Source organism: Pristiophorus japonicus, chromosome 13 (genome assembly GCF_044704955.1).
Source record: "Pristiophorus japonicus isolate sPriJap1 chromosome 13, sPriJap1.hap1, whole genome shotgun sequence".
NCBI lineage: Eukaryota > Metazoa > Chordata > Chondrichthyes > Pristiophoridae > Pristiophorus > Pristiophorus japonicus.
Window position 1 is genome coordinate 158,678,749 of NC_091989.1, and position 22,412 is coordinate 158,701,160.

Genomic DNA, 22,412 nt, shown 5'->3' on the forward strand with positions numbered 1-22,412 from the left:
CATCTCCTTTCCCCCCATCTCCTTTCCCCCCATCTCCTTTCCCCCCATCTCCTTTCCCCCCATCTCCTTTCCCCCCATCTCCTTTCCCCCCATCTCCTTTCCCCCCATCTCCTTTCCCCCCATCTCCTTTCCCCCCATCTCCTTTCCCCCCATCTCCTTTCCCCCCATCTCCTTTCCCCCCATCTCCTTTCCCCCCATCTCCTTTCCCCCCCATCTCCTTTTCCCCCATCTCCTTTTTCCCCATCTCCTTTTTCCCCATCTCCTTTTCCCCCCATCTCCTTTTCCCCCCATCTCCTTTTCCCCCCATCTCCTTTTCCCCCCATCTCCTTTTCCCCCCATCTCCTTTTCCCCCCATCTCCTTTCCCCCCATCTCCTTTTCCCCCCATCTCCTTTTCCCCCCCATCTCCTTTTCCCCCCATCTCCTTTTCCCCCCATCTCCTTTTCCCCCATCTCCTTTTCCCCCCATCTCCTTTTCCCCCCATCTCCTTTTCCCCCCATCTCCTTTTCCCCCTTCTCCTTTTCCCCCTTCTCCTTCCCCCCTTCTCCTTCCCCCCTTCTCCTTCCCCCCTTCTCCTTCCCCCCTTCTCCTTCCCCCCTTCTCCTTCCCCCCTTCTCCTTCCCCCCTTCTCCTTTTCTCTCCTCCTTTTCTCTCCTCCTTTTCTCTCCTCCTTTTCTCTCCTCCTTTTCTCTCCTCCTTTTCTCTCCTCCTTTTCTCTCCTCCTTTTCTCTCCTCCCCTTCTCCTCTCCTTCTCCTTTTCTCTCCTCCCCTTCTCCTTTTCTCTCCTCCCCTTCTCCTTTTCTCTCCTCCCCTTCTCCTTTTCTCTCCTCCCCTTCTCCTTTTCTCTCCTCCCCTTCTCCTTTTCTCTCCTCCCCTTCTCCTTTTCTCTCCCCCCCTTCTCGTTCCCCCCCCATCTCCTTTCCTCCCCCCCCTCTCCTTCCCCCCCCCTCTCCCTTCTCCCCCTTCTCTTTCCTCTTCTCCTCCCCCCCTTCTCTTTCCCCTTCTCCTCTCCCTCCTTTCCCCTTCTCCTCTCCCTCCTTTCCCCTTCTCCTCTCCCTCCTTTCCCCTTCTCCTCTCCCTCCTTTCCCCTTCTCCTCCCCCTCTTCCCCTTCTCCTCCTCCCCCTTCAACTTCTCCCCCCCCCCCCTTCAACTTCTCCTCCTCCCCCCCTTCAACTTCTCCTCCTCCCCCCCCCTTCAACTTCTCCTCCTCCTCCTCCCCCCCCTTCAACTTCTCCTCCTCCTCCTCCCCCCCCCCTTCAACTTCTCCTCCTCCTCCCCCCTTCCCCTTCTCCTCCACCCCCGCTTCCCCTTCTCCTCCACCCCCGCTTCCCCTTCTCCTCCTCCTCCCCCTTCTCTCCCCCTTCTCCCCCATCCCCCTCTGCCTTGCTCCCTCCCCTCCCCCTCCCCTTGCTGTCAGAAACACAGACACTAACAGACAGAGAGTGAGAGACACAGACAGACAGACAGAGAGATAGAGACACTGACAGAGACACACTGTGGGGGCATCCCAGCACGCTGTTGGAGGGCTCCTGGTGCTGCAGTCGGTAAGTAGAAAATGTTTTATTTATTGATTTAAAAAAAAAAAAAAATTCTTATTAATTTTTTTTGATTGATTTATTGGTTGATTTATTATTGATGATGGCTCTTTATTTGTAAAACTGAAGTGTTTAATGTTTGTAAACTTCCCTTTAAACCCCCCCCCCCCATTCCCTACGCCTGATTTGTAATCTACGCCTGATTTTCTAAAGTGTAGACAAGGTTTTTTCGAGCGTATAAAAATCTTCACTTGCTCCATTCTAAGTTAGTTTGGAGTAAGTTTTCACTGCCGAAACTTTGAAAACAGGTGTAAGTGTCCGGACACGCCCCCTTTTGAAAAAAATTCTGTTCCAAAGTGAAACTGTTCTAACTGACTAGAACTGGAGCAAACTAAATGCCGAGAATTTGAATTTCTAAGATACTCCGTTCTACACCAGTTGCTCCAAAAAATCAGGAGCAACTGAGGCCGAAACTTGGGCCTATAAAGCTGTAAATAAAGAGAATGAAATTACATTTAAAATGAGCCAGAACAATCTCCGTCTAACTTGTAATGAATAATTCCCCAACACAAAATTAATATTCGTATAGCAGAATTTAGCAATTAGGAAGACCAATATTGATGCATTTCTGAGGTTGGAGTCGAGTAGAATGAGCTTGACCCCATTAAACCTGCATTAACCCCATGTTAAAGCTGGTCGAGGAAGGCTTGATTCTGCCACAGGATTCCAAATAGGAAAACAACTGTTCTATTGCTGAGCAATAACTTCTATTGCCTTGATCACAAAAATAACTTTTACAAAAAACAGAATTAATAAAATGGTATAATGGAAACTATTTGATTGTGAAATTACTTTATTGAAAGACCTACAAGCTGCAAATGCATGCTAACTGCAGTGTTTTTTCAAGGACTTGGTGGCAGATTTAGCAAATTTAAAATAAGTAAAAATGCCTGTTGCAGTAATGTTGGAGCAATGAAGTCCTGATTCCAAATGAAGGTCTTGGCAATAGTGGAGAAAAGTTAGTTATTTAAATGCACTAGTTGAACACATTATTTAAATGAGGATTTGAACACAAAATGTCTAGTTTTCGCATTTTAAATGGAGCTCCCATTAATTGTCTAAACGTAATAGTGACGTACTGAAAATAACGAAATCCATAATGCTACAGTGAAATACACATCTACAGTTCTTGCATAAGCACTAAAATAGCACAATTTTTAACACTACAATAAATCTTCCCCTTTCCAACAATATAATTTCATTTATTCACTATCTGATCTTTGTTTACCGAGGCTGATTTTGCAACATTACTGTCGCTAAGTTAATGTAAATGACACAAGGATTGCAATCAAGTTGTTCTAGTATTTCAACTGGTACATTTTACTTTTGTGTACAAGATTTCAATATAAGCATGCAAATGGCTAGAAGAGGGTTATTCCAACTTTTAAAATTATATAGAATAGTTTTGTTGAGAAACAAAGTTACACTTTATACTGATCTACCTCCTTGTCTTCCCCTTTCCCAATCACCTCTTCTGTTGGTCAAGTAAATTATGGATTCATCGTAACTTTGCCATCCGTATTCGCAGTTCAGTTTCATGAAGGAAAGGGGAGGAGAACTTGCCTGTCTTCCAGCATATCTGGATTAGCAGAATCGCAGCCAGCTTTTTTTCTGTAAGGGTGTAAACACATATGGCAGGCAGATTGGAGTTGGGTGAGGGTTGACTGACCATAGTGGACAGACATTGGCTCCTCTCAAGAATTACAGTCAAGATGTTTCTGTTTGAGTTTGTGAAAGTATATGGAAATTATGAGTATCACTTGGAAGTTAAACTAGGGAACAAAACCTTGAGCCCAGCTGAGTGAAAGTTAATTTATTGATTTTTGTGTTTATATTCTGTATAGAACAATTCTTGCAAGTTATAGATTCATGTTCACTTTTGGTCTGATCTATGTACTCTTCAAAGATGTTTAAATTTCTGTTGTTTGTAGTAAGCAAAAGTTCACAGTAGTTACACTTGCTTTGAGTCCTCTCCAAATGTTACTGCTTCCGCAATGGACCTTGCTGAATATTGGGCTGGATTCTCTATCAAGGGCTTGAAGAACTTTTGTTGGGCAAAATTCAGTCAAATCAGTCATGAGGAACTCCCCTTTCTGTTGTCCAGACTCCTTGCTTCGACCTGAAAACATCACCTGCTTGCATCCCACTGAATCCCCTTAACTACACCTTCATTAGTTCAAGGCTGCATCACTCCATTCCTCTCCAAGATATTGCCTTCTTGCTGGGGTGCAGCTTCAAGGGCAATAGTCACCTTTTTTGGGACTCTGCTTAAGTCACCAATGAGAATGACTAATGTGAGCCTTGACAGTGAGATTTGCCAGTTTATTCATCACTCGGGATGGGGAATGATAACGCAGCTGAGTCCAATCATCTCCTTGTTCACTGGCCACACTGCTGTATATCCATCAGAGATTGTCAACAGTGATCAAGAGTAGAAACTCCAATTTTTCCCTTCTTAACCCAAAATAATTGTAGTGCCCTGTCTACTCTCTTTGGACGCGATCAGCTAACTAACCGGCAATTCCAGTTAACTTCCTAGCGGGCATGTCTCAGTTTCTCACTAATACATTGGGTGAAGCCCTTGCTAATGTTAAATGGCAGAAAAGAAGTGTTTTAAAAGGAGATTTAAAACATTGTAAACATTGCGAATGATTAGATAATCACGGACTCATCAAAAGTTAACTTTAAAATTTATATGGTTTCTCTAAATAAAGGAATCTTTCCCAAGTATGAGCAAAATATTTAATCGTCTGCATGATCTATACAAAGAAATAGTCATTGAATGGCATCCCAGCCACAGGACGTGGTTTAACTTTGTCAACGGAATCACTTAAAATAGACTGGAAATGTGAATGAACAATAAGTCTGTTGTTCATCTGAAGGGTCCTATTTCAACAGTCATTAAGGGACTATTAAAACAGTATTGAATGCCTCTTGCTAAACTCATTGCACTTACTTTCACTGTCGTCTACTTGTGTTCATAAAATGGTTACTTGATTTATTTTTCTTCTGCCAATAAAATCTTACCCTAGTCTGTAATTGTTTGTATGAATACAACTTGGCCCATACGCTGAAACAAAATGCACTTAATAGTTTAACCCTTCAGTGATTTACTGGACAAAAAAGCTGGCATAGGATCTGGCATTTTGTACCAAAAGTAAACTTTTATTTAGGAGGCTGCTCGGCAATTTGTTCCTTACACCAGTTAGGAAGGTTCAGATAGGTCTGGCCTGCAGACTAATTCACAGTTATCGCTAACAGTCACCACTTAAGACGACGCATACCATTGTGATCATATAGCCATGATTCAGGTGGGTGGAAGTCACTTTCTTTCTTTGCGTGAATTCAGTGATAATTGGGGGAAAAAATATTTTTATTAAAATATTGCTCGAAGCTTGGAGTGAAAGAGATAATTTTAGCAGGTAAGCTATGATGAAAAAACTCCATGCATTAAGCTTCTGCTGGCCTACGCAATTTCTCTGAAAAAGTCATCTTGATGCAATCGATTTTCACAATGGCTGGTTTTTCATAGTTATAAGAAATTGTGAAAGAATTTTGAATAATCGATACAGCTGCCATACTAACCCAACACCCTCCAGGCAATAAGGGATAGGCAATAAATGTGACCATGGGCAGCATTGCTTACATCCCAAGAACATTTTTTTTTTATGCATCAATTTACAATGCTGTAGCTATAGCATGTTATCTAGACACTGGAACAATTATTTTTAGTACATTAGTGTGTCAGCTGTGGTTCAGTGAGTAGCACGCTCGCCCTCACCTCTGAGTCAGAAGGTTGTGGGCTCAAGTCCCACCCCAGGGACTTGAGCACAAAGAAATCTAGGCTGACACTCCATTGCAGTACTGAGCAAGTGCTGCACGGTCGGAGGTGCCGATTTTCGGATGAGACGTTAAACCGAGGCCCCTTCTGCTCTCTCAAATGGATGTAAAAGATCCCATGGCACTATTTCGAAGAAGAGCGGGGGAGTTATCCCTGGTGTTCTGGCCAATATTTATCCCTCAATCAACAACATAAAAAAAATAGATTATCTGGTCATTATCACATTGGTGTTTGTGGGACCTTGCTTGTGCGCAAATTGGCTGCTGCGTTTCCCACATTACAACAGTGACTACACTCCAAAAGTACTTCATTGGTTGTAAAGCGCTTTGAGACGTCCGGTGGTCGTGAAAGATGCTATATAAATCCAAATCTTTTATTTCTTTCATTATAGAAACATAGAAAATAGGTGCAGGAGTAGGCTATTCAGCCCTTCGAGCCTGCACCGCCATTCAATGAGTTCATGGCTGAACAGGCAACTTCAGTACCCCATTCCTGCTTTCTTGCCATACCCCTTGATCCCCCTTGTAGTAAGGACTACATCTAACTCCTTTTTGAATATATTTAGTGAATTGGCCTCAACAACTTCCTGTGGTAGAGAATTCTACAGGTTCACCACTCTCTGGGCGATTATGGTCATTTATTGACATAGCATTCATTTGCACAGGAAAGTTATATTTTTCATATAGCACATTGTATTAGAGCATCTCACTCAGAAGACAATTGTATAAAAGTGACAATGAACAAATATATTTCAAATACTAATGTACATGATTTCTGTATTCACATTAATTTGCACGGGTTAATTTGAGTTTGATTTTTATGAGGGCAAAGAATACACCAACTTCAGAGTTTCTTTAAACATTTTATTTTTGAAATTTTTGTTGTATGTAGTAGCTATAATGTGAGGGGGAGGAGCAACCTCAAACATAAAAACCCGTAAAAGAAAATGATTAAAAAGTAATCTGACTATTTACAGTGGAATAACAAGATTGAATAACAACACGCTCAAGTCCAATGTTCCTAACGATCCAACCAGGCAAAATTAAGCCAATCAGTTAAGCTAAGATAAGAAATATTATAGTAGAAGTATTCATATAGATTACATCAAGGAGAACCAAAAAAGGCCTATTGGGGCCTAATTTTGGCAGGCATGATTGGGGCCAAGATAGCAACTTTTGCAATATACACTGGCCTTTCCGCGCATGGAGTACTTCAGAAATGGAGAACCTACACAAATAAATGTAGTCAAGTTTATAAAGGGAATGTGTAATTTTGGGTTGAGGTGTCTTCCATATTCACTTCTTCCATGGTGAGAGATTGTATTGCTGCCTATTGCCTGAGAACCAGGAAGTAGCAACGCATTGCAAAAAAACTGGAGGTTGGTAAATGTCCTGTCCTACCTTCTAATGGGACCACTACAAGCAGACCTAAGATGCAATATATTGGGTGCAATGGAGAACCCGTGATGGGCATAACTCCCTGCACTGTCATGGCATAATATGACTGGACTAAGATAAATCTAGAAGACATGTGTATGGGAGATGACTCCTCTGCACCCTCTCCGACACTGATCCATAATCTCTGGCTGCCAGCAATAGTGCCACAATATACAATTGTGCTTGTATATCACAACTATGATGCAACATTTTCACTTGTCTGGTTGATGATTTAAGACAGCCTATTCAACATTTGGTCCACCGTCCATATGCAACTCAAACTCCCTAGCTATTTAGCCTGCAAATCCTAATTGATATATTTTCTATTTGTATATTTTAGATATATCACTATTTTCTTTAATTTAAATTTTGGGGATGACTTGCAGTTTGGACAGGTCATCTCAGCACTGCTCATTATTGGTGGATAATTTCTTTCCAACCTGCCAGGCCTGTGAAATTCAAGTCGGAGAAACTAGTAGAACAAGAAATGTAAAGGCATTATTGGGGAGAGGATAACAGCGACTGGAAACCAGCAAGACAGAGAGCAGGAGCCAGGACTCTGGCAAGCAGGATGGTGGAGCATGGGCCAGGTAGTACAGTAACTGGGACATGTGAACGCCGTAGGGGGACAGGACCCAGCACATCAGTGAGCGTTGGGTAAGAAATGTATGAACTTGGACATTGTGGTGAGCAGATCAAGAGCGCAAAACCAGAAGATTAGCAAGAGTGACAACCAGTACAATTGGACTAGCACACCAGGAAGAGCAGCTTGGAGAAGGATAGCAAATGGGAGGGCCCATCAAATTTGGAAGGCGAGGAGAGCTTGCCAACGCATGGAGAATGTAGAATGCACCACGAAGGGGCAGCACATCCAGGAACGACAAACTGAAGCGGAGAGCAAATTGTGGGCTAGCACATTGGGCAGGGGCAGCTGATTGTAGCCAGCAATCGAGACCTGCGAGGCAGTACATCAAGTTTCGCTATGAAAAGTTTAGAAATTATTGAAAAAAGAATTGTAACTGAAAATGTAAATCTATTTTAACTGTACATTACAATAAAATAAAAAGTGCAACACTATGCAGGTTATCAGATGTTGCTAGGCATTACAATTTCAACCCCGACAACATTAGCACTCCAGTTGAGTGTCAGTGGACATCCCTAACAGCCGCTGCATTTTCGTTCCTGCCTCAAACCTTTTCTTATCTGTAGGTTATCTATTGGAGTTTCAATCCTTGTCATCACATGACCAGTTTTTTTTTACATCTCATCACAACATTTTAAGAATCTGTCCATCTGTTCGCTCAAATTTCCATCACTCCATGTCCACTTTGTGCACCTCACACTTCCAAGAACATTATGGTAATACCAATATAATGGTGTAAATACGCAGAAAGTCAGTGCACATCTAAATGAAAAAGGTGGGATCTTTCAGCTAATGCTGAGCTGCTATGCATTCTGAATATTTTCAGTTTTTATTAAGATTTTCTGTATTTGTAGACCTTTTTCTGATTTAACCTTTTGTTCCTGACCCTCTCCGAGCCAATGAGCCTTTCTTTGTGATGATGCCATTCTTGTAGAAATCACTGAGGTAAGGAATGCCACAGGGTGAGATACTGATTGCTGTGGACTGCAATGAAATTCTTGTATAATTTCTCCACCCTTGCTTAGTTCACTTAGAGATGATACCAGCACTGTGAGGTTACTGATCAGGAAAGATGGAACAAGCTGGGGTTCTATTCTCCAGAAAAGCGAAGGTGACCTGATCGAGGTCTTCATGGTTATGAAAGGGTTTGATAGAGTAGACGGAGAGAAGATGTTTCCACTTGTGGGAGAGACCAAAAATAAGGACCATACATATAAGATGGTCACTAAAAAATCCAATAGGAAATTCAGGAGCAACGTCTTTACCCAGAGAATAGTTAGACTATGGAACTGGCTACCACAAGGAGCAGTTGATGCTAATGCATTTCCCCTTAAATGCATACAGATGCATTTAAGGGGAAACTAGATAAACACATGAGGGAGAAAGGAATAGTATGCTGATAGGGCTAAATGAAGAGGGGTGGGAGGAGGCTTGTGTGGAGCATAAACACCGGCATGGACCTGTTTGGCTGAATGGTCTGTTTCTGTGCTGTACATTCTATGTAATTCTATGTATGTTTCCTGTCTTAATAGTGTAATCAGACAATCTGCTCTGTAAGTGCGCGATTGAGGGTACATGGGAAACTAGGAATGACTTGCTTGCTGATCTGACTTTATAAAAAAAAAAAAATTTATACTTTCCTGTGCAAAGTACCTGGCTGCTCCCATTGGCTCTCTGATGGCCCCATTGAATTCTTGGAATTAACCTCAACACTGTGCCAGGACAATTTTTCCCCCTAATGTTTGTTCCCTTTTCTCTATGCTACCACCCCCCTCCCCATTCAATTGTCTTGTTTTGCACTTCCTTTCCTGCTGGTGATTTGTGCTCGGTAAGAGCCAGCAGTCCTCAGTATTTCATCCAAGTTTCATTCTTCATGTGTTGGCAGGCTATGCTACATGGGGGATATTATAAGTGAGCTTGATCCCACAATCATCAGTATTCTGGCATGTGCTTTCCAGCAGCATCACTGGATAGCAGTCAAGAGCTAATCACATTTATATTTTTTCTCTTGCCCAGCTTGGAATTGAGCTAGCCACTTAAGATATTTGACTGACTCAATACAAAGCAAGATTAAACTTGGCACCATGTTGTCCATTCTGGCTCAGTATTGCATCAACTGTTTCATTTAATCATAGGGATCATATTTTTAAGGCAATTGTAAACATGAAAGAGATGCGAAGTGGATATAGCAGACAAACGATGCTTACCATGCACTGGATAAGTTATCTTGTCTTAATACAGAAAGTGAATGTTTGGGTTGCTAACTCATCCCTCAGCAACTCATCCTGGTTTGATGTACATATATACCTGAGAATGACTTGATCATGTCTCTAATACTGCAATGTCAATCATTGAACCTGTAGCTCCTGATTGGCTAAGAACCTCAGCTGAGCGGTAATAGATACATGGGAATTGTGTTCAGGAGTTGGGTGGGGGAAATCTGGTAGAATTCTAATCTCTCTTCAGTCACCCTGCTGAAATATGCACTTGTGTGGATGTTGGGCAAGGACAGGATTGGCCTTGGCTGTGATGCCTCTCTGTCATATAACATATAAACAATCATTGTTTGGATCCCCATATGAAGAGTGGCCACATGGATGAGATAATGGAGGTCTGCTCGCACTAGGGAAATTCTGTCCCAACTAAATCATTGCCTTTAGGAGAGGAGGATGAGATGAGAAAATTAGATGGGGAAAATAGCGCACCTATTTTCCTCACTATAGAATTTTATTTTGGCAATAAGGCATTTGTTAAATTATTTGAAGCCTGGCAGAATTTCTACAAGAAAAGTGTTCAATTTCTGATTTTAGCTGAAGAAAGCTCTTGTGGGTCCTTGTGTTCTGTTACTTTTACTTTGTATTTTGTAGCTTCAGATATTTAAAATATCAATTAGGTGGATTATACATCAGAAACTAAGTACATATTTTTACTTGAGGAAATTCAGACCTCAAATGATTGTCTATATAGGTTTGTAGTGGTCAAACAACAATTACTTTGTATTCATATTGTGCCTTGAACATAGAAAAACGCTCCGTGTTTAAAACGGTTAAAGACTGCCTTTGGCTACTTGTGTAAATGCAGAAGTGTGTTGCATTTATTTCATTGGCTTGCCTATCAAATATATTTTTTGCTAAAATGGTTAGTGGAACAATCTGGGACCAGTGCCTTCTGCAAAATGTGCTTTGCCATGAGATTTGCACTGTGGTGAGGTCCACTCTCAGCTGCACCATTAGAGATGATGCAAAGTGAAGGCAGACGATCTTTGGGAGGAAAATTGGTTGTGACCAACTCATAAGAACATAACAAATAGCAGCAGGAGTAGGCCATATAGCCCCTCGAGCCTGCTCCGCCATTTAATACGATCATGGCTGATCTGATCATGGACTAAGGTCCACTTCCCTGCCTGCTCTCCATAACCCCTTATTTACTTATCGTTTAAGAAACTGTCTATTTCTGTTTCAAATTTATTCAATGACACAGCTTCATCAGCTCTCTGAGGCAGCGAATTCCACAGATCCACAACCCTCATCGAAGAAATTTCTCCTCATCTCAGTTTTAAATGGGTGGCCCCTTATTCTAACATTATGCCCTCTAGTTCTAGCCGCCCCTATCAGTGAAAACATCCTCTCTGCATCCACCTTGTCAAGTCCCCTCATAATCTTATACGTTTTGATAAGATCACTTCCCATTCTTCTGAACTCCAATGAGTAGAGGTCCAACCTACTCAACCTTTCCTTATAAGTCAACTCCCTCATCTCTGGAATCAACCTCATGAACCTTCTCTGAACTGCCTCCAAAGCAAGTATATCCTTTCGGAAATATGAAACCAAAACTGCACGCAGTATTCCAGGTGTGGCCTAAAAATACCCTTTACAACTGTAGCAAGACTCTCCTGCTTTTATACTCTATCCCCTTTGCAATAAAGGCCAAGATTCCTGATCACTTGCTGTACCTACATACTAACCTTTTGTGTTTCATTCACGAGTACCCCCAGGTCCCACTGTACAGCAGCACTTTGCAATCTTTCTCCATTTAAATAATAACTTGCTCTTTGATTTTTTTCTGCCAAGGTGCATGACCTCACATTTTCCAACATTATACTCCATCTGCCAAATTTTTGCCCACTCACTTAGCCTGTCTATGTCCTTTTGCAGATTTTTTGTGTCCACCTCACACATTGCTTTTCCTCCCATCTTTGTATCATCAGCAAACTTGGCTACATTACGGTCCCTTCCTCCAAGTCGTTAATATAAATGTAAATAGCTGGGGTCCTTGCGGCACCCCACTGGTTACCGATTGCCAGCCCGAGAATGAACCATTTATCCCGACTCTCTGTTTTCTGTTCGTGCCAATCCTCTATCCATGCTAATATATTACCCCCAACCCTGTGAACTTTTATCTTGTGCAGTAACCTTGTCAAATGCCTTCTGGAAGTCCAAATACACCACATCCACTGGTTCCCCTTTATCCACCCTGTTCGTTACATCCTCAAAGAACTCCAGCAAATTTGTCAAACATGACTTCCCCTTCATAAATCCATGCTGACTCTGCCTGACCGAATTTTGCTTTTCCAAGTGTCCTGCTACTGCTTCTTTAATAATGGACTCCAACATCTTCCCAACCACAGATGTTAGGCTAACTGGTCTATAGTTTCTAATGCAACTCGTATTGGTAAAACTCCAAAAGGTCACCTGCCCATCCTTGGATTTGATGCATGACGTGAAGCGATCTTAAAGATGGGAAATAACCAAAGCATTTTGCTCCCCCTATTAGTATAGAGTGGAACATTTGGAAAATCTGTCTCTGTGCATCCAGCCTTGAACTGAAAAAGTTCTTAATTCAGGTGTACTTTAACAGAAGGTCTTTGTCAGTAGAAACTTGGTGACATGAAACTGCCCATGGTATTTTCTCACTTCATGAGTGGCAGAGAAATAACAAACTCAATCAATTCATTTTTCTCTCACTTTTTTTCTTGTTCACAGTGGAGAACATTCAGCTAAATTTGAACCTTCAGGTGGGAAACAAAAGTGGTGTTGTGTGCAGCGGTGAATTGACTGTTTGCCTGGATGGCCTTAATGTTGACTTGGGAAATTTGCCTAATGGCACCATCATGACAGAAAGTAAGTACTGCACACACATGGTTCATTCTGATGCTCGGATTGAGGGTGATGGGTCAGACATAAGAAATTACTTAATGCACCTTAATTGATTTGCAACTCTTCAATGAGAACGTGTGTTCTTTTTTTATAGGTAGTATTAAAACTGGTAAGTCTGTTCTTCAAAAAAACTTTCATTATATTTTGTGGTGTTTAAGTTACAAAATTCCATTTACTGAATCTATTACTAGTTCTAATTTGACAAAGTTTGTTATGCTGTTGTCTGTTTCTGGTCTTAAATTGATTTGGAAAACAAATAACCATAGTTTTAATACTGCCTTAAAATATGAGTTGTTTACAAACACGTGATAGTATCAACTTGTACTCTGTTGGACTCTATTTGTAAACTTTCAAAATTTTGGTCGAATTATATACTGCAAAGTTAATTTCAGACAATCAAATTTTGTTTAATGATTGCCATTTCCAGTCAATTTTAAACGTAATATTTATTAGCGATCAATCTTAAATTGGCTGAAAAAAAATTCATGACGATTTTAATTGCAATGGCATAGTCCACTCAAGATCATTATCAATATGAAGGGTTTTACAATAGCTAATTCCTCAATCTTTCCAAAATATTCGCATATAGTTAGTTGACTTTTATTGACAACATATTGTTATGCTGCATAGCAGTTAGCAGACCAACTGAGAGAAATTTTTTGATTTATTAAATTAGTCGGCTGTTGATTTATAGTTCCTCTAATTTGGTTCCAACAATTTCATTAATTATGATGACTTCATGATTAATAGAAGGTTCCTTCCATCTTCAGTTTATATCATTTATAGAAACTGAAGATGGCAAAAGCCAAGCTTTGTGTTGGATTTATAAATGTATTGTACTGTACATTATGTCACGGGTTTCATATTGAATTAAGAGGACATGGAATTTATTTGAAATCAGAAAATTATTGGGATCACAAAGAAAAATTATAAATAGACTATCTTTCTATTTTGAAAGAACTTTAACCAGAAAACTAGGTTTTGCTGCTACAATAAACTGGAATATCAGAAAAACAGAACTAGTGTGCACGAAAACATTGCACTGTATCTTCAACTTTATCTTCAACTGTAAGTTGATGAGATCCTTGAAGAGCCTGAGCTCCAGGCCTTCTTCTCTTCTTCCGATCACAAAAAACGATAGTGAGGCATTGCCTTTGTGAATTGCTTTGTGTGTCTGTTTATTCATTTTCTTTGTCTATATCCAAGTCATAATTTAGCTATATTTAACAAAATTCTGAATGCGATTTCTAAAAAATTATTCTGGTGTATTGAAAGCTTTAACTGTGTTTTGAAAATTGTGTAAAATTCTTTTGCTCCACATGTTTTTAGAACTTGGAGGACTGCAGTACTGTACAATTTACCTCCTGATATTAAAAAGCAAGGTTTTGTAGTTTATTCAATAAAAACCATTGAGCTGGAGCTTATTAATACATAAAGTGCACTCTATATCCTATGTTTTAGTATTGATGAATATAAAATTCATCGAATTGTTATAATTGTGCTCTCAAAGACAAAGGCTTTTGAAAGGACATTTAGAACCAAGGATTCTTAGTCTTCATAATATATTGGGTACTGTTTGTATAATTTCTGTTACTTTATTAACTTGACACTTCAACTGGGACCATACAGGAGCAGGCCATTCAGCCCCTCGGGCTTATTCCACCGCTCAGTTAGATCATGGCTGATCTGTACCTCAACTCCGTTTACCTGTGTTTGCTCCATATTCCTTGATATCCTCACCTGACAAAAATCTAGCAATTTTAATTTTGAAAATTTCAATTGACCCAGAATCCACAGCATTTTGGGGGAGCGAGTTCCAAATTTTCACTACCCTTTGTGTGAAAAGTACTTCCTGATTTCAATCACAAATGGCCTAACTCTCATTTTAAGATTATGCCCTCTTGTTCTGGATTTTTCCTGAGGTTTGTTGTCCAGAACTGAATGCAGTCTGAACAAGGCTCTGTACAACTGAAGCAAGGTTTTCTCATTTTTGTCTTCCAATTCCCTTGAGATAAAGACCAACATTCCTTTCGCCTTTTTGATAACTTTTTGGACCTGTGCACTTAGTTTTAGTAATTTGTATACATGGACAGACAAATTCCTTTGCTCCTTCACAGCTTGGATGAGGCACAAGTGCTTCCAGTTAAACATTGGGCAGGCCACAGCTATTGTCTTTGGCCCCCATTACGGACTCTAGACACTTGCCACTAATTCCATTTCCCTCCCTAGCCACTGTCTCAGGCTGAAGCAAACAGCTTGCAACCTCGGCAAACTATTCAATGTCAAGCTGAGCTTCTGACCTCATCCTCTCCATCACAAAGCCCACCTACTTCCACTTCCAGAACATCACCTGCCTCCGCCTCTACCTGAACACGTCCACTGCTGAAACTATCATACCTGCCTTTGTCGCCTCCAGACTCGACTCTCCTGACTGGCCTTCCATCCTCCGTAATCTTCAGTTCAACCTAAACTCTGCTGCCTGTTTCCTATACCACACCAAGTTCTGCTAACTCGCCATCCCTGTCATCGTTGCCTTCCACCCTCCATGACACAAATTTAAAATTCTCATCCTAGTGTTTAAATCCCTTCGTGGTTTTGTCTCTCTCCATCTGTAACCTCCTCCAGCCCGAAAGCTCCCCCATCCAACTCTGTACTCTCAGGATTTGCTCCCCCGCCTCCATCACCACAATGCCAGGATCCCACTCTTGAATTTCTCTTCCTCAGCCCCTCTGCGACTCCTCCTCCTTTAAGATCATCCCGAAAAACCACCTCTTTGGCTCAGCGTCCAAAATTTTTTTTGATCACACTTCTGTGAAACGCCCTGGGATGTTTTTCTACACTAAAGGCACTAAATAAAAGCAAGTAGTTGTTTGTGAGTCTGACAAAGCCTCCATCCGGAGGTCCAGAATGAGCAAGATCATCGGGCAGCATTCTTTCGATCAAAAGAACATAACATAAAAGTTAGGAGTATAAAAGTTCAGCCCCTCGAGCCTGCTCCGCCATTCAATATGATCATGGCTGATCTTCTACCTCAACTCATCTTTCATGCACTATCCCCATATCCCTTGATTCCCTTAATATTCAAAAATCTATCAATCTCTGGCTTGAATATACTCAACGCCTGAGCATTCACAGCCCTCTGGTAGAGAATTCTGAAGATTCAGCACTCTGAGTGAAGAAATTTCTCCTCATCGCATTACTACTCAAAGGGTGTGAACTGAAGTACGCAAGTTGCGTTGTCAACCTGCTCACTGCACAGAACCGTTTTATATGATTGCCAAAACAGTCATCTGCAAGTCCCTCAATGGCCTTATCCATCTTTCCCTCTGCAACCTCCGCCAGCCCTGCAAGCCAGCGCACAACCATCACTCATTCAACTGTGACTTCCTTTGTATCACTTTCGCCTCACCCTTTGTTCTGGAGCCTTTCAAAGAATTGGCCACACAATACCAGGCTTGCTACGTCTCCTCCCATCTTTAACGGCCTCCTCCAAATCTACCTTTCTGACCATTTATTCACCTCTTTGAGCTCTTCTTTTGCTACTGTTCCGCATTCATCTTTTTCTTAAGAATTTTGCAATGTTTTACATTGGGATGTACAGGCATAGTAGGTACCTTTTGGACAGCCACAAAATACCAAAGAACAGATTGCACCATTCACTACCAAGATCCCTGAATTGATTTTCTCGCCAATGCATGCCTAGCTCCCTCTTTAAGTTACTAATATTAGCCTTGATTGCCTGCTTGGGCAATTCATTCGAAACATTAATACAAAAAGGAAAACACAGCAGATGCTGGAACCTGAAATAAAAACCGAAAATGCTGGAAATCTCAGCGGGTCGGGCAGCATCTGTGGGAAAGAAAAACAGAGTTAACGTTTCGGGTCGGCGACCCTTCGTCAGAACTGGCGAATGTTTGAAAAGAGCAGATTCTTAAGGAGCACTGAAAGGGGGAGAGGAAGAAAGAACAAAAGGGAAGGTGTGTTTATAGGTTGGAAGGTAGGAGAGATTAGAGACAAAAGGGATGATGAGCCGAATTGAAATGGTAATGGCAGAAGTTAGAAAAAGGTTAGTCTAGATAGGATGTGAATGGCAGAATAATGACCAGCTGCCATTGGAGACAAAGAGAAAAAAACATAAGCTCGGAGGAGGGGAGGGAAAGGAAGGGAGCCAAAAATGGACAGAGGTTATCTGAAATTGTTGAACTCGATGTTGACTCCAGACGGTTGTAAAGTGCCTAAACAAGAGGTAAAAGGGCAGGTGTTGCATCTCCTGCGCTTGCACAGGAAGGTGCTGTGGGAAAGGGAGTGGGTGCTGGGGGTGACTGTGGAATGGACCAGAGTGTCGCGGAGGGAACGGTCTCTTTGGAATGCTGAGAGGGGAGGGGAGGGGAGGGGAAGATGTGATTGGAGGTGGCGGAAATGATTGTCCTCCGCCATTTCCGCCACCTCCATATTTTAAAATATGGACCACTAATCAATGGAAATGAGAGCACAATCTTCTAAACAATATTATTGCAAGTTTGAAACTCAGTCTTGATTGTCATTTGCAGCACTCTGCTCTGTTCCATGGGTTTTGGTGGGCATAGCAACAGAATGGTGCAAACTGACTTGTTAAAAATCAATTAAAAAAAAAAGTGTTCTGCTGTTGGCTGTCTTGGATTTTATTAGGACACCCTGATTTGAAAAGTAAGTGAGTTTCAGTTGAGACAAAGTGCACTTATGTTTGATCACCTTCTCCCCAGCCAGGGATACAGGGGGCAATTGTAGCCACTCCAATTGAGATCAGCTAACTTAGCAAAGACCAGGCAATAAACTTGAGATCTTCCTGGTCTGTGTGTCTCAATTCCAATTCAGAGATGTTTTTTTCTGCTGCCATTATGTTATCCCCAATATGTACTTATTAAGGATAACATGGCATAGAAAAAAGTGACGCAGCTATCAGCAAGACAAAAGTAGAATCCATATGGATAGAGATAAAAGATCAATCACACTAAAAGGTGTAGCCTACAGACCACCTAATAATGGAAGGGAGGTGGAGAAAGAAATATGCAGACAAATTAGGGAAATTAGTAAAAAACATAGAATAATAATCATGAGGATATTAATTGGATAGAAGAGATAGGTAAGGGGGATAAGTGAATGGAGTTCAAACAAATTGAACAGGACTCCATTCTAATCCAATATGTAAAAAAGCCCAAACAAGGGAGGATTCGCTATTGGATCTGGTAATGGGGAATGAACCAGAGCAGATAAAACTCAACAGAGTGCAGGAACAGTATATTCTGCTAAAAGGAAAGAACAAGCTAAACACTAATGAGACTCCATGGGTGAATAAAGCCATAAGGGAACAATTGATGGTAAGGAAAGAGGCATATATTAAGTACAGTGCATGATAAGGGAGAATATGAAAAGATTAGGAGAGAAGTCAAAAAAACAATTAGGAAGGCAAAGAGGAACTATGAAATTAAATTATCAAGGAACATGAAACAAAATAGAAAGATATTGTACAGACACATCAATAAAAAAAAGGAAGGTTGGAATTGGATTAGGGCCATTAAGGGATAGACAGGATAATACCACAGGTAACGATAGAGAGATGGCAGGAATATTAAATAATTATTTGCTTCAGTATTTACCAGGGAATTAGAACAGGTGGACATGGCATTGGATGATGAGATTAGTAATGATATAAGTACATTTAAAATAAATAGAGGGGATATATTAAATGAACTAATCAAGCTCAAAGAGGATAAAACCCCTGGTCCGAATGGATTGTATTGACACATTTTAAAAGAATCTAGGGAAGAAATAGCAGAGGCATTACTAGATATTCAATAATTTATTAGAAAAAGGTGTAGTGCCAGAGGACTGGTGGATAGTTAATGTAATACCTATATTTAAGAAGGAGGATAGAACATGTCAAGGGAATTATAGACCAGTTAGCATAACATCGGTGGTAGGAAAAATAATGGAATCCCTGCTGAAGGAAAAAATAGAACAACATCTTGAAACCAAAAATAATATAATGAATAGTCAGCATGGATTTCAAAAGGGAAAGTCTTGTTTGACCAACCTCATTGTCTACTCTCTCTGTTACATCTTCAAAAAATTCAATGGTAATGCAGTAGATGTAATTTATCTAAATTTTCAAAAGGCCTTCGATAAGGTACCACATAATAGACTGATGAACAAGGTCAGAGAATGCTGAGTAAGGGGGACAAGTAACAGAATGGATTGCTCACTGTCTTCAAGACAGAAAGCAGAGAGCAAGGGTAAAAGGTAGGTATTCACAGTGGGTAGTGATGTTCCACATGGATCAGTGCTGGGATCACTGTTGTTCACAATTTATATTCATTGAGACTTTGGAATCAAAAATACAAATTCAAAATTTGCAGATGATACCAAAATGGTTTGCGGGGGGTGAGGAGGGATTGTCAATACTGAGGAGGACTGCACAAATTACAGAAGGACATTAATAAACTTGCAGAATGGGCATATAATTGGCAAATGAATTTCCACACAGAAAAATGTGAAGTATTCCATTTTGGTAGGAAGAATAGGGAGGTCACCTATTACTTGGAAGGTGTGAGTCTAGTTGGGTTAGAGGAACAAAGGGATCTCGTAATACAAATACACAGATCACTAAACGTTGTGACACAGGTTAGCAAGGCCATAAAAAAAGCAAACCAAGAATTAGGGTTTATTTCTAGAGCGATAGAATTGAAAAGTGGGGAAGTTAATGCTAAACCTGTATCGAACCTTGGTTAGATCACACTTCGTACAGAGTATTGCGTACAGTTCTGATCACCATATTATAAAAAGGAGAGAGGATGCAAAAAAGATTTATAAGGATGATACCAGAAATGCGAGGTTATACCTATCGGGAAAGGATGACAGGCTGGGTAACTCTTCTCTTGAAAAGGGAAGGCTGAGGGGTGACATAATAGAGGTCTTTAAAATACTGAAAGAGAGAATGTTTCCACTTCTGGGGGAAGACTAGATGTCAGCAATGTAAGATAGTCACCAAGGCATCCACTAGGGAATTCAGAAAAAACTTCTTTACCTAAAGAGTGGTGAGAATGTGGAACTCGCTACCACAGGGAGTGGTTAAAGCGAATAGTCATCATAGGCAGTCCCTTGGGGTCGAGGATGACTTGCTTCCACACTAAAAATGAGTACTTTAGATGCCTACCCTGATGTGCTGCATCGGGTTTGTTGTTTATTCCAATATTTGAATATTTTTTTTTAATTAGACAATAGAACTTTGAGGTAAAATTCAACTTTTATCTTGTATTTCCTTTACACTTGCGTTAGGAGTTAATTTTTCAGAATTTTATGGAAAGTGTAAAAGGGAATTAAACACTTGTGTTGATTTACTTTTTTATGAGTTGGATTTATTTATCCATATAATGTATATCCATATGATGAACTCATTTTAAATGATGGAAGATGCCTGTGCGTGAATTCTTTTCGTGGGGTGGACGTTGCAAGGTCTTGGCCAGTGGCAAGGTGATCCAAGACGATTGGAGACCAGGCTTCGCCACATGTGCCAATACATACACACAACTCAAACATACTCCTACTGTCTTCCTTCCCTTCCTCCTTCCCACAGGACCTCTCTCTCCGTGGAATTTATAGTACCCAATGTGAGCCTCACGACCTCACAGCCTCGCTATTGGCCCATCCCTTGGCCTTCCCTTGGCCTTGTCCATGCTGCTCCATCTCTGGGCTCCGGCCTCTCCGCTTCACCGTGCCTTGTCCGTCCTCTCCTCTCCACTTCTGATCTCCGGACCTCGAATAGTATGCATTTAAGGGAAGGCTAGACAAGCATATGAGGGAGAAGGAAACAGAGGATCGTATATCCTATGTAGTCCTATGTAATTCATGCACTGAACCATGTGGGAGTTTCTGTGTTTGGTTTGATCTAAACAGCTATGTAAAATTTGGTCTTTAACTTAACATCACAACTGTTAAAATTTTAAAGACTGCCTATGGCCATCTTTAATTATATCAATTTACGCCAATTTTAATTTATCTCTGTTGATAATTTTGAAACGGAGCATGATCCTAATGTTAAGTCATATAAACGTTTGGAACTAATTTAAAATTGAGTGAGTTCATGATTAACATTTGTATATGCTGCCTACAGCCAACTTTTATTTCTTTTATCAGATTATGTCCAAAATCAAAAGTAAATGAGGTCTGGAAGCTGGGAATCCACATATAAAATTTGGTTTTGATCGAACAGAACTTGTGTTTGCAATCTCTAGAGAATCATAAAGTTTACAATATTGAAAGAGGCTGTTTGGTGCAGCATGTCTGTGCTGGAAATGGCAGGACATGTTTTTTTTCACTGCTTCAGTAACAGTCGGAGCGAACATCTTTAAATTACTTTTATAGTATATTTATATGTAGTAGATATTGGCTTACTGAAAACATTTAAAAATAACATAAATTGCAAAAATGAGATATTCCATCAGTAAAAGTAACGTATATGTTTATATAAGGAGCTATTCTTACCCATATGGGAGAACATCTAATGATGAGATGCAATGGTGGAACCATTCAGATTGCCCTTATACCTTTAATCTATAGCAACTGCATGTAACCCTTGTTTCTTAAAACTGTTGGCTACAACAGTCTACTTTGAGGAGAACATTTAGAGAGTTGGTATGTTAAAGATTTATATCATCATATAAAATTATCAATTGTTTTATTTGGAAAAGGTACAGTTTTCCCTATTCCATGAGTGGAAGAATATTTTTTTTAAACTGGCATAAAGTTGCTTCCATTCTGAAGAGTATATGCTTTCAGCTTCCTCTCCTGTTGTGGAGCATTCAACTAACTTCTTACAGAAGAGAGCCTGGAGCCAATTAATGAGTATAGTCTGCAGTTAATTATCAAGAGAGTTTTGAGGTTAGCTGCCAATAATGCTATCACAATTATTTGTCCTGCTTTGTCAACATCATGATGTACCAAGAACTACGAGTGTATTGGCACCTGGAATCTCTGTCGGTTGCTGGCAGTAAAAAAAAATCCCCCACATAAAACAAATTCTATGGATTGTTTTTAATAAAAAGTAACAAATGCCAATGTTTGATATAGAAACTGATCTAATCTCACAAGTTAAGACGTACTTTATAAACTACCCGAGTTTTGCTCTTGTGGTTTATGATGGGAGCAGAATTCCTTGATTACTGCCAATTGCTCCCAGGTATTCATTATTTTCCATTAAAATATTTTACACGGCACATAAATATATTTTAATTGGTTGTGTATTTACTTGCAGGGCTCTGTATTAATAATAGTCTTTATTCATTCTGGACTTGCTATGAATATTTTAACATTTTGTAGACATCTTGTGAGCTGTATAATTCATAAATTATTGGAATAGTTAATCATAAATTCGGCATTTAGATTAAAACTTTTATATGTTGAAAATTAAAAGTGCAAGTATTTTTTTATGAAGTTAAGACACCAACCCTGGCAGTCGAAACCTTTCATTGAACACTCATACGGAAAATGTCTGACTGCATACTTAACTCCTTGCACGATCATGGTGGCTTGTGAAATTTCTCAACCCAACAACAAATTAAACAGTAGTTTAGGCTGTTCACATTCTTATATTTCAAGTCTCCATTAGCTTTTGCTTCTGCTGTTTGATGTATTATCCCTGATAAGTATGCTTGTTCAGGAGATTATGAGTAAACTTTACACAGAGCTGGTATGTTTTTTATGTGAT

General features: G+C 40.3%; 1 protein-coding gene across 6 annotated transcripts in view; it reads left to right on the forward strand.

Annotated features, from left to right (window-relative positions):
* wwp2 (WW domain containing E3 ubiquitin protein ligase 2) overlaps positions 1-22,412 on the forward strand; it is a 247,327-nt gene that overhangs the window by 88,961 nt on the left and 135,954 nt on the right. For all 6 annotated transcript variants that reach the window (XM_070898209.1, XM_070898214.1, XM_070898210.1 and 3 more), the window contains one exon: positions 12,497-12,634. In XM_070898209.1, coding sequence (XP_070754310.1) covers positions 12,497-12,634 — 138 coding nt within the window. The remainder of the gene's footprint in view (positions 1-12,496; positions 12,635-22,412) is intronic.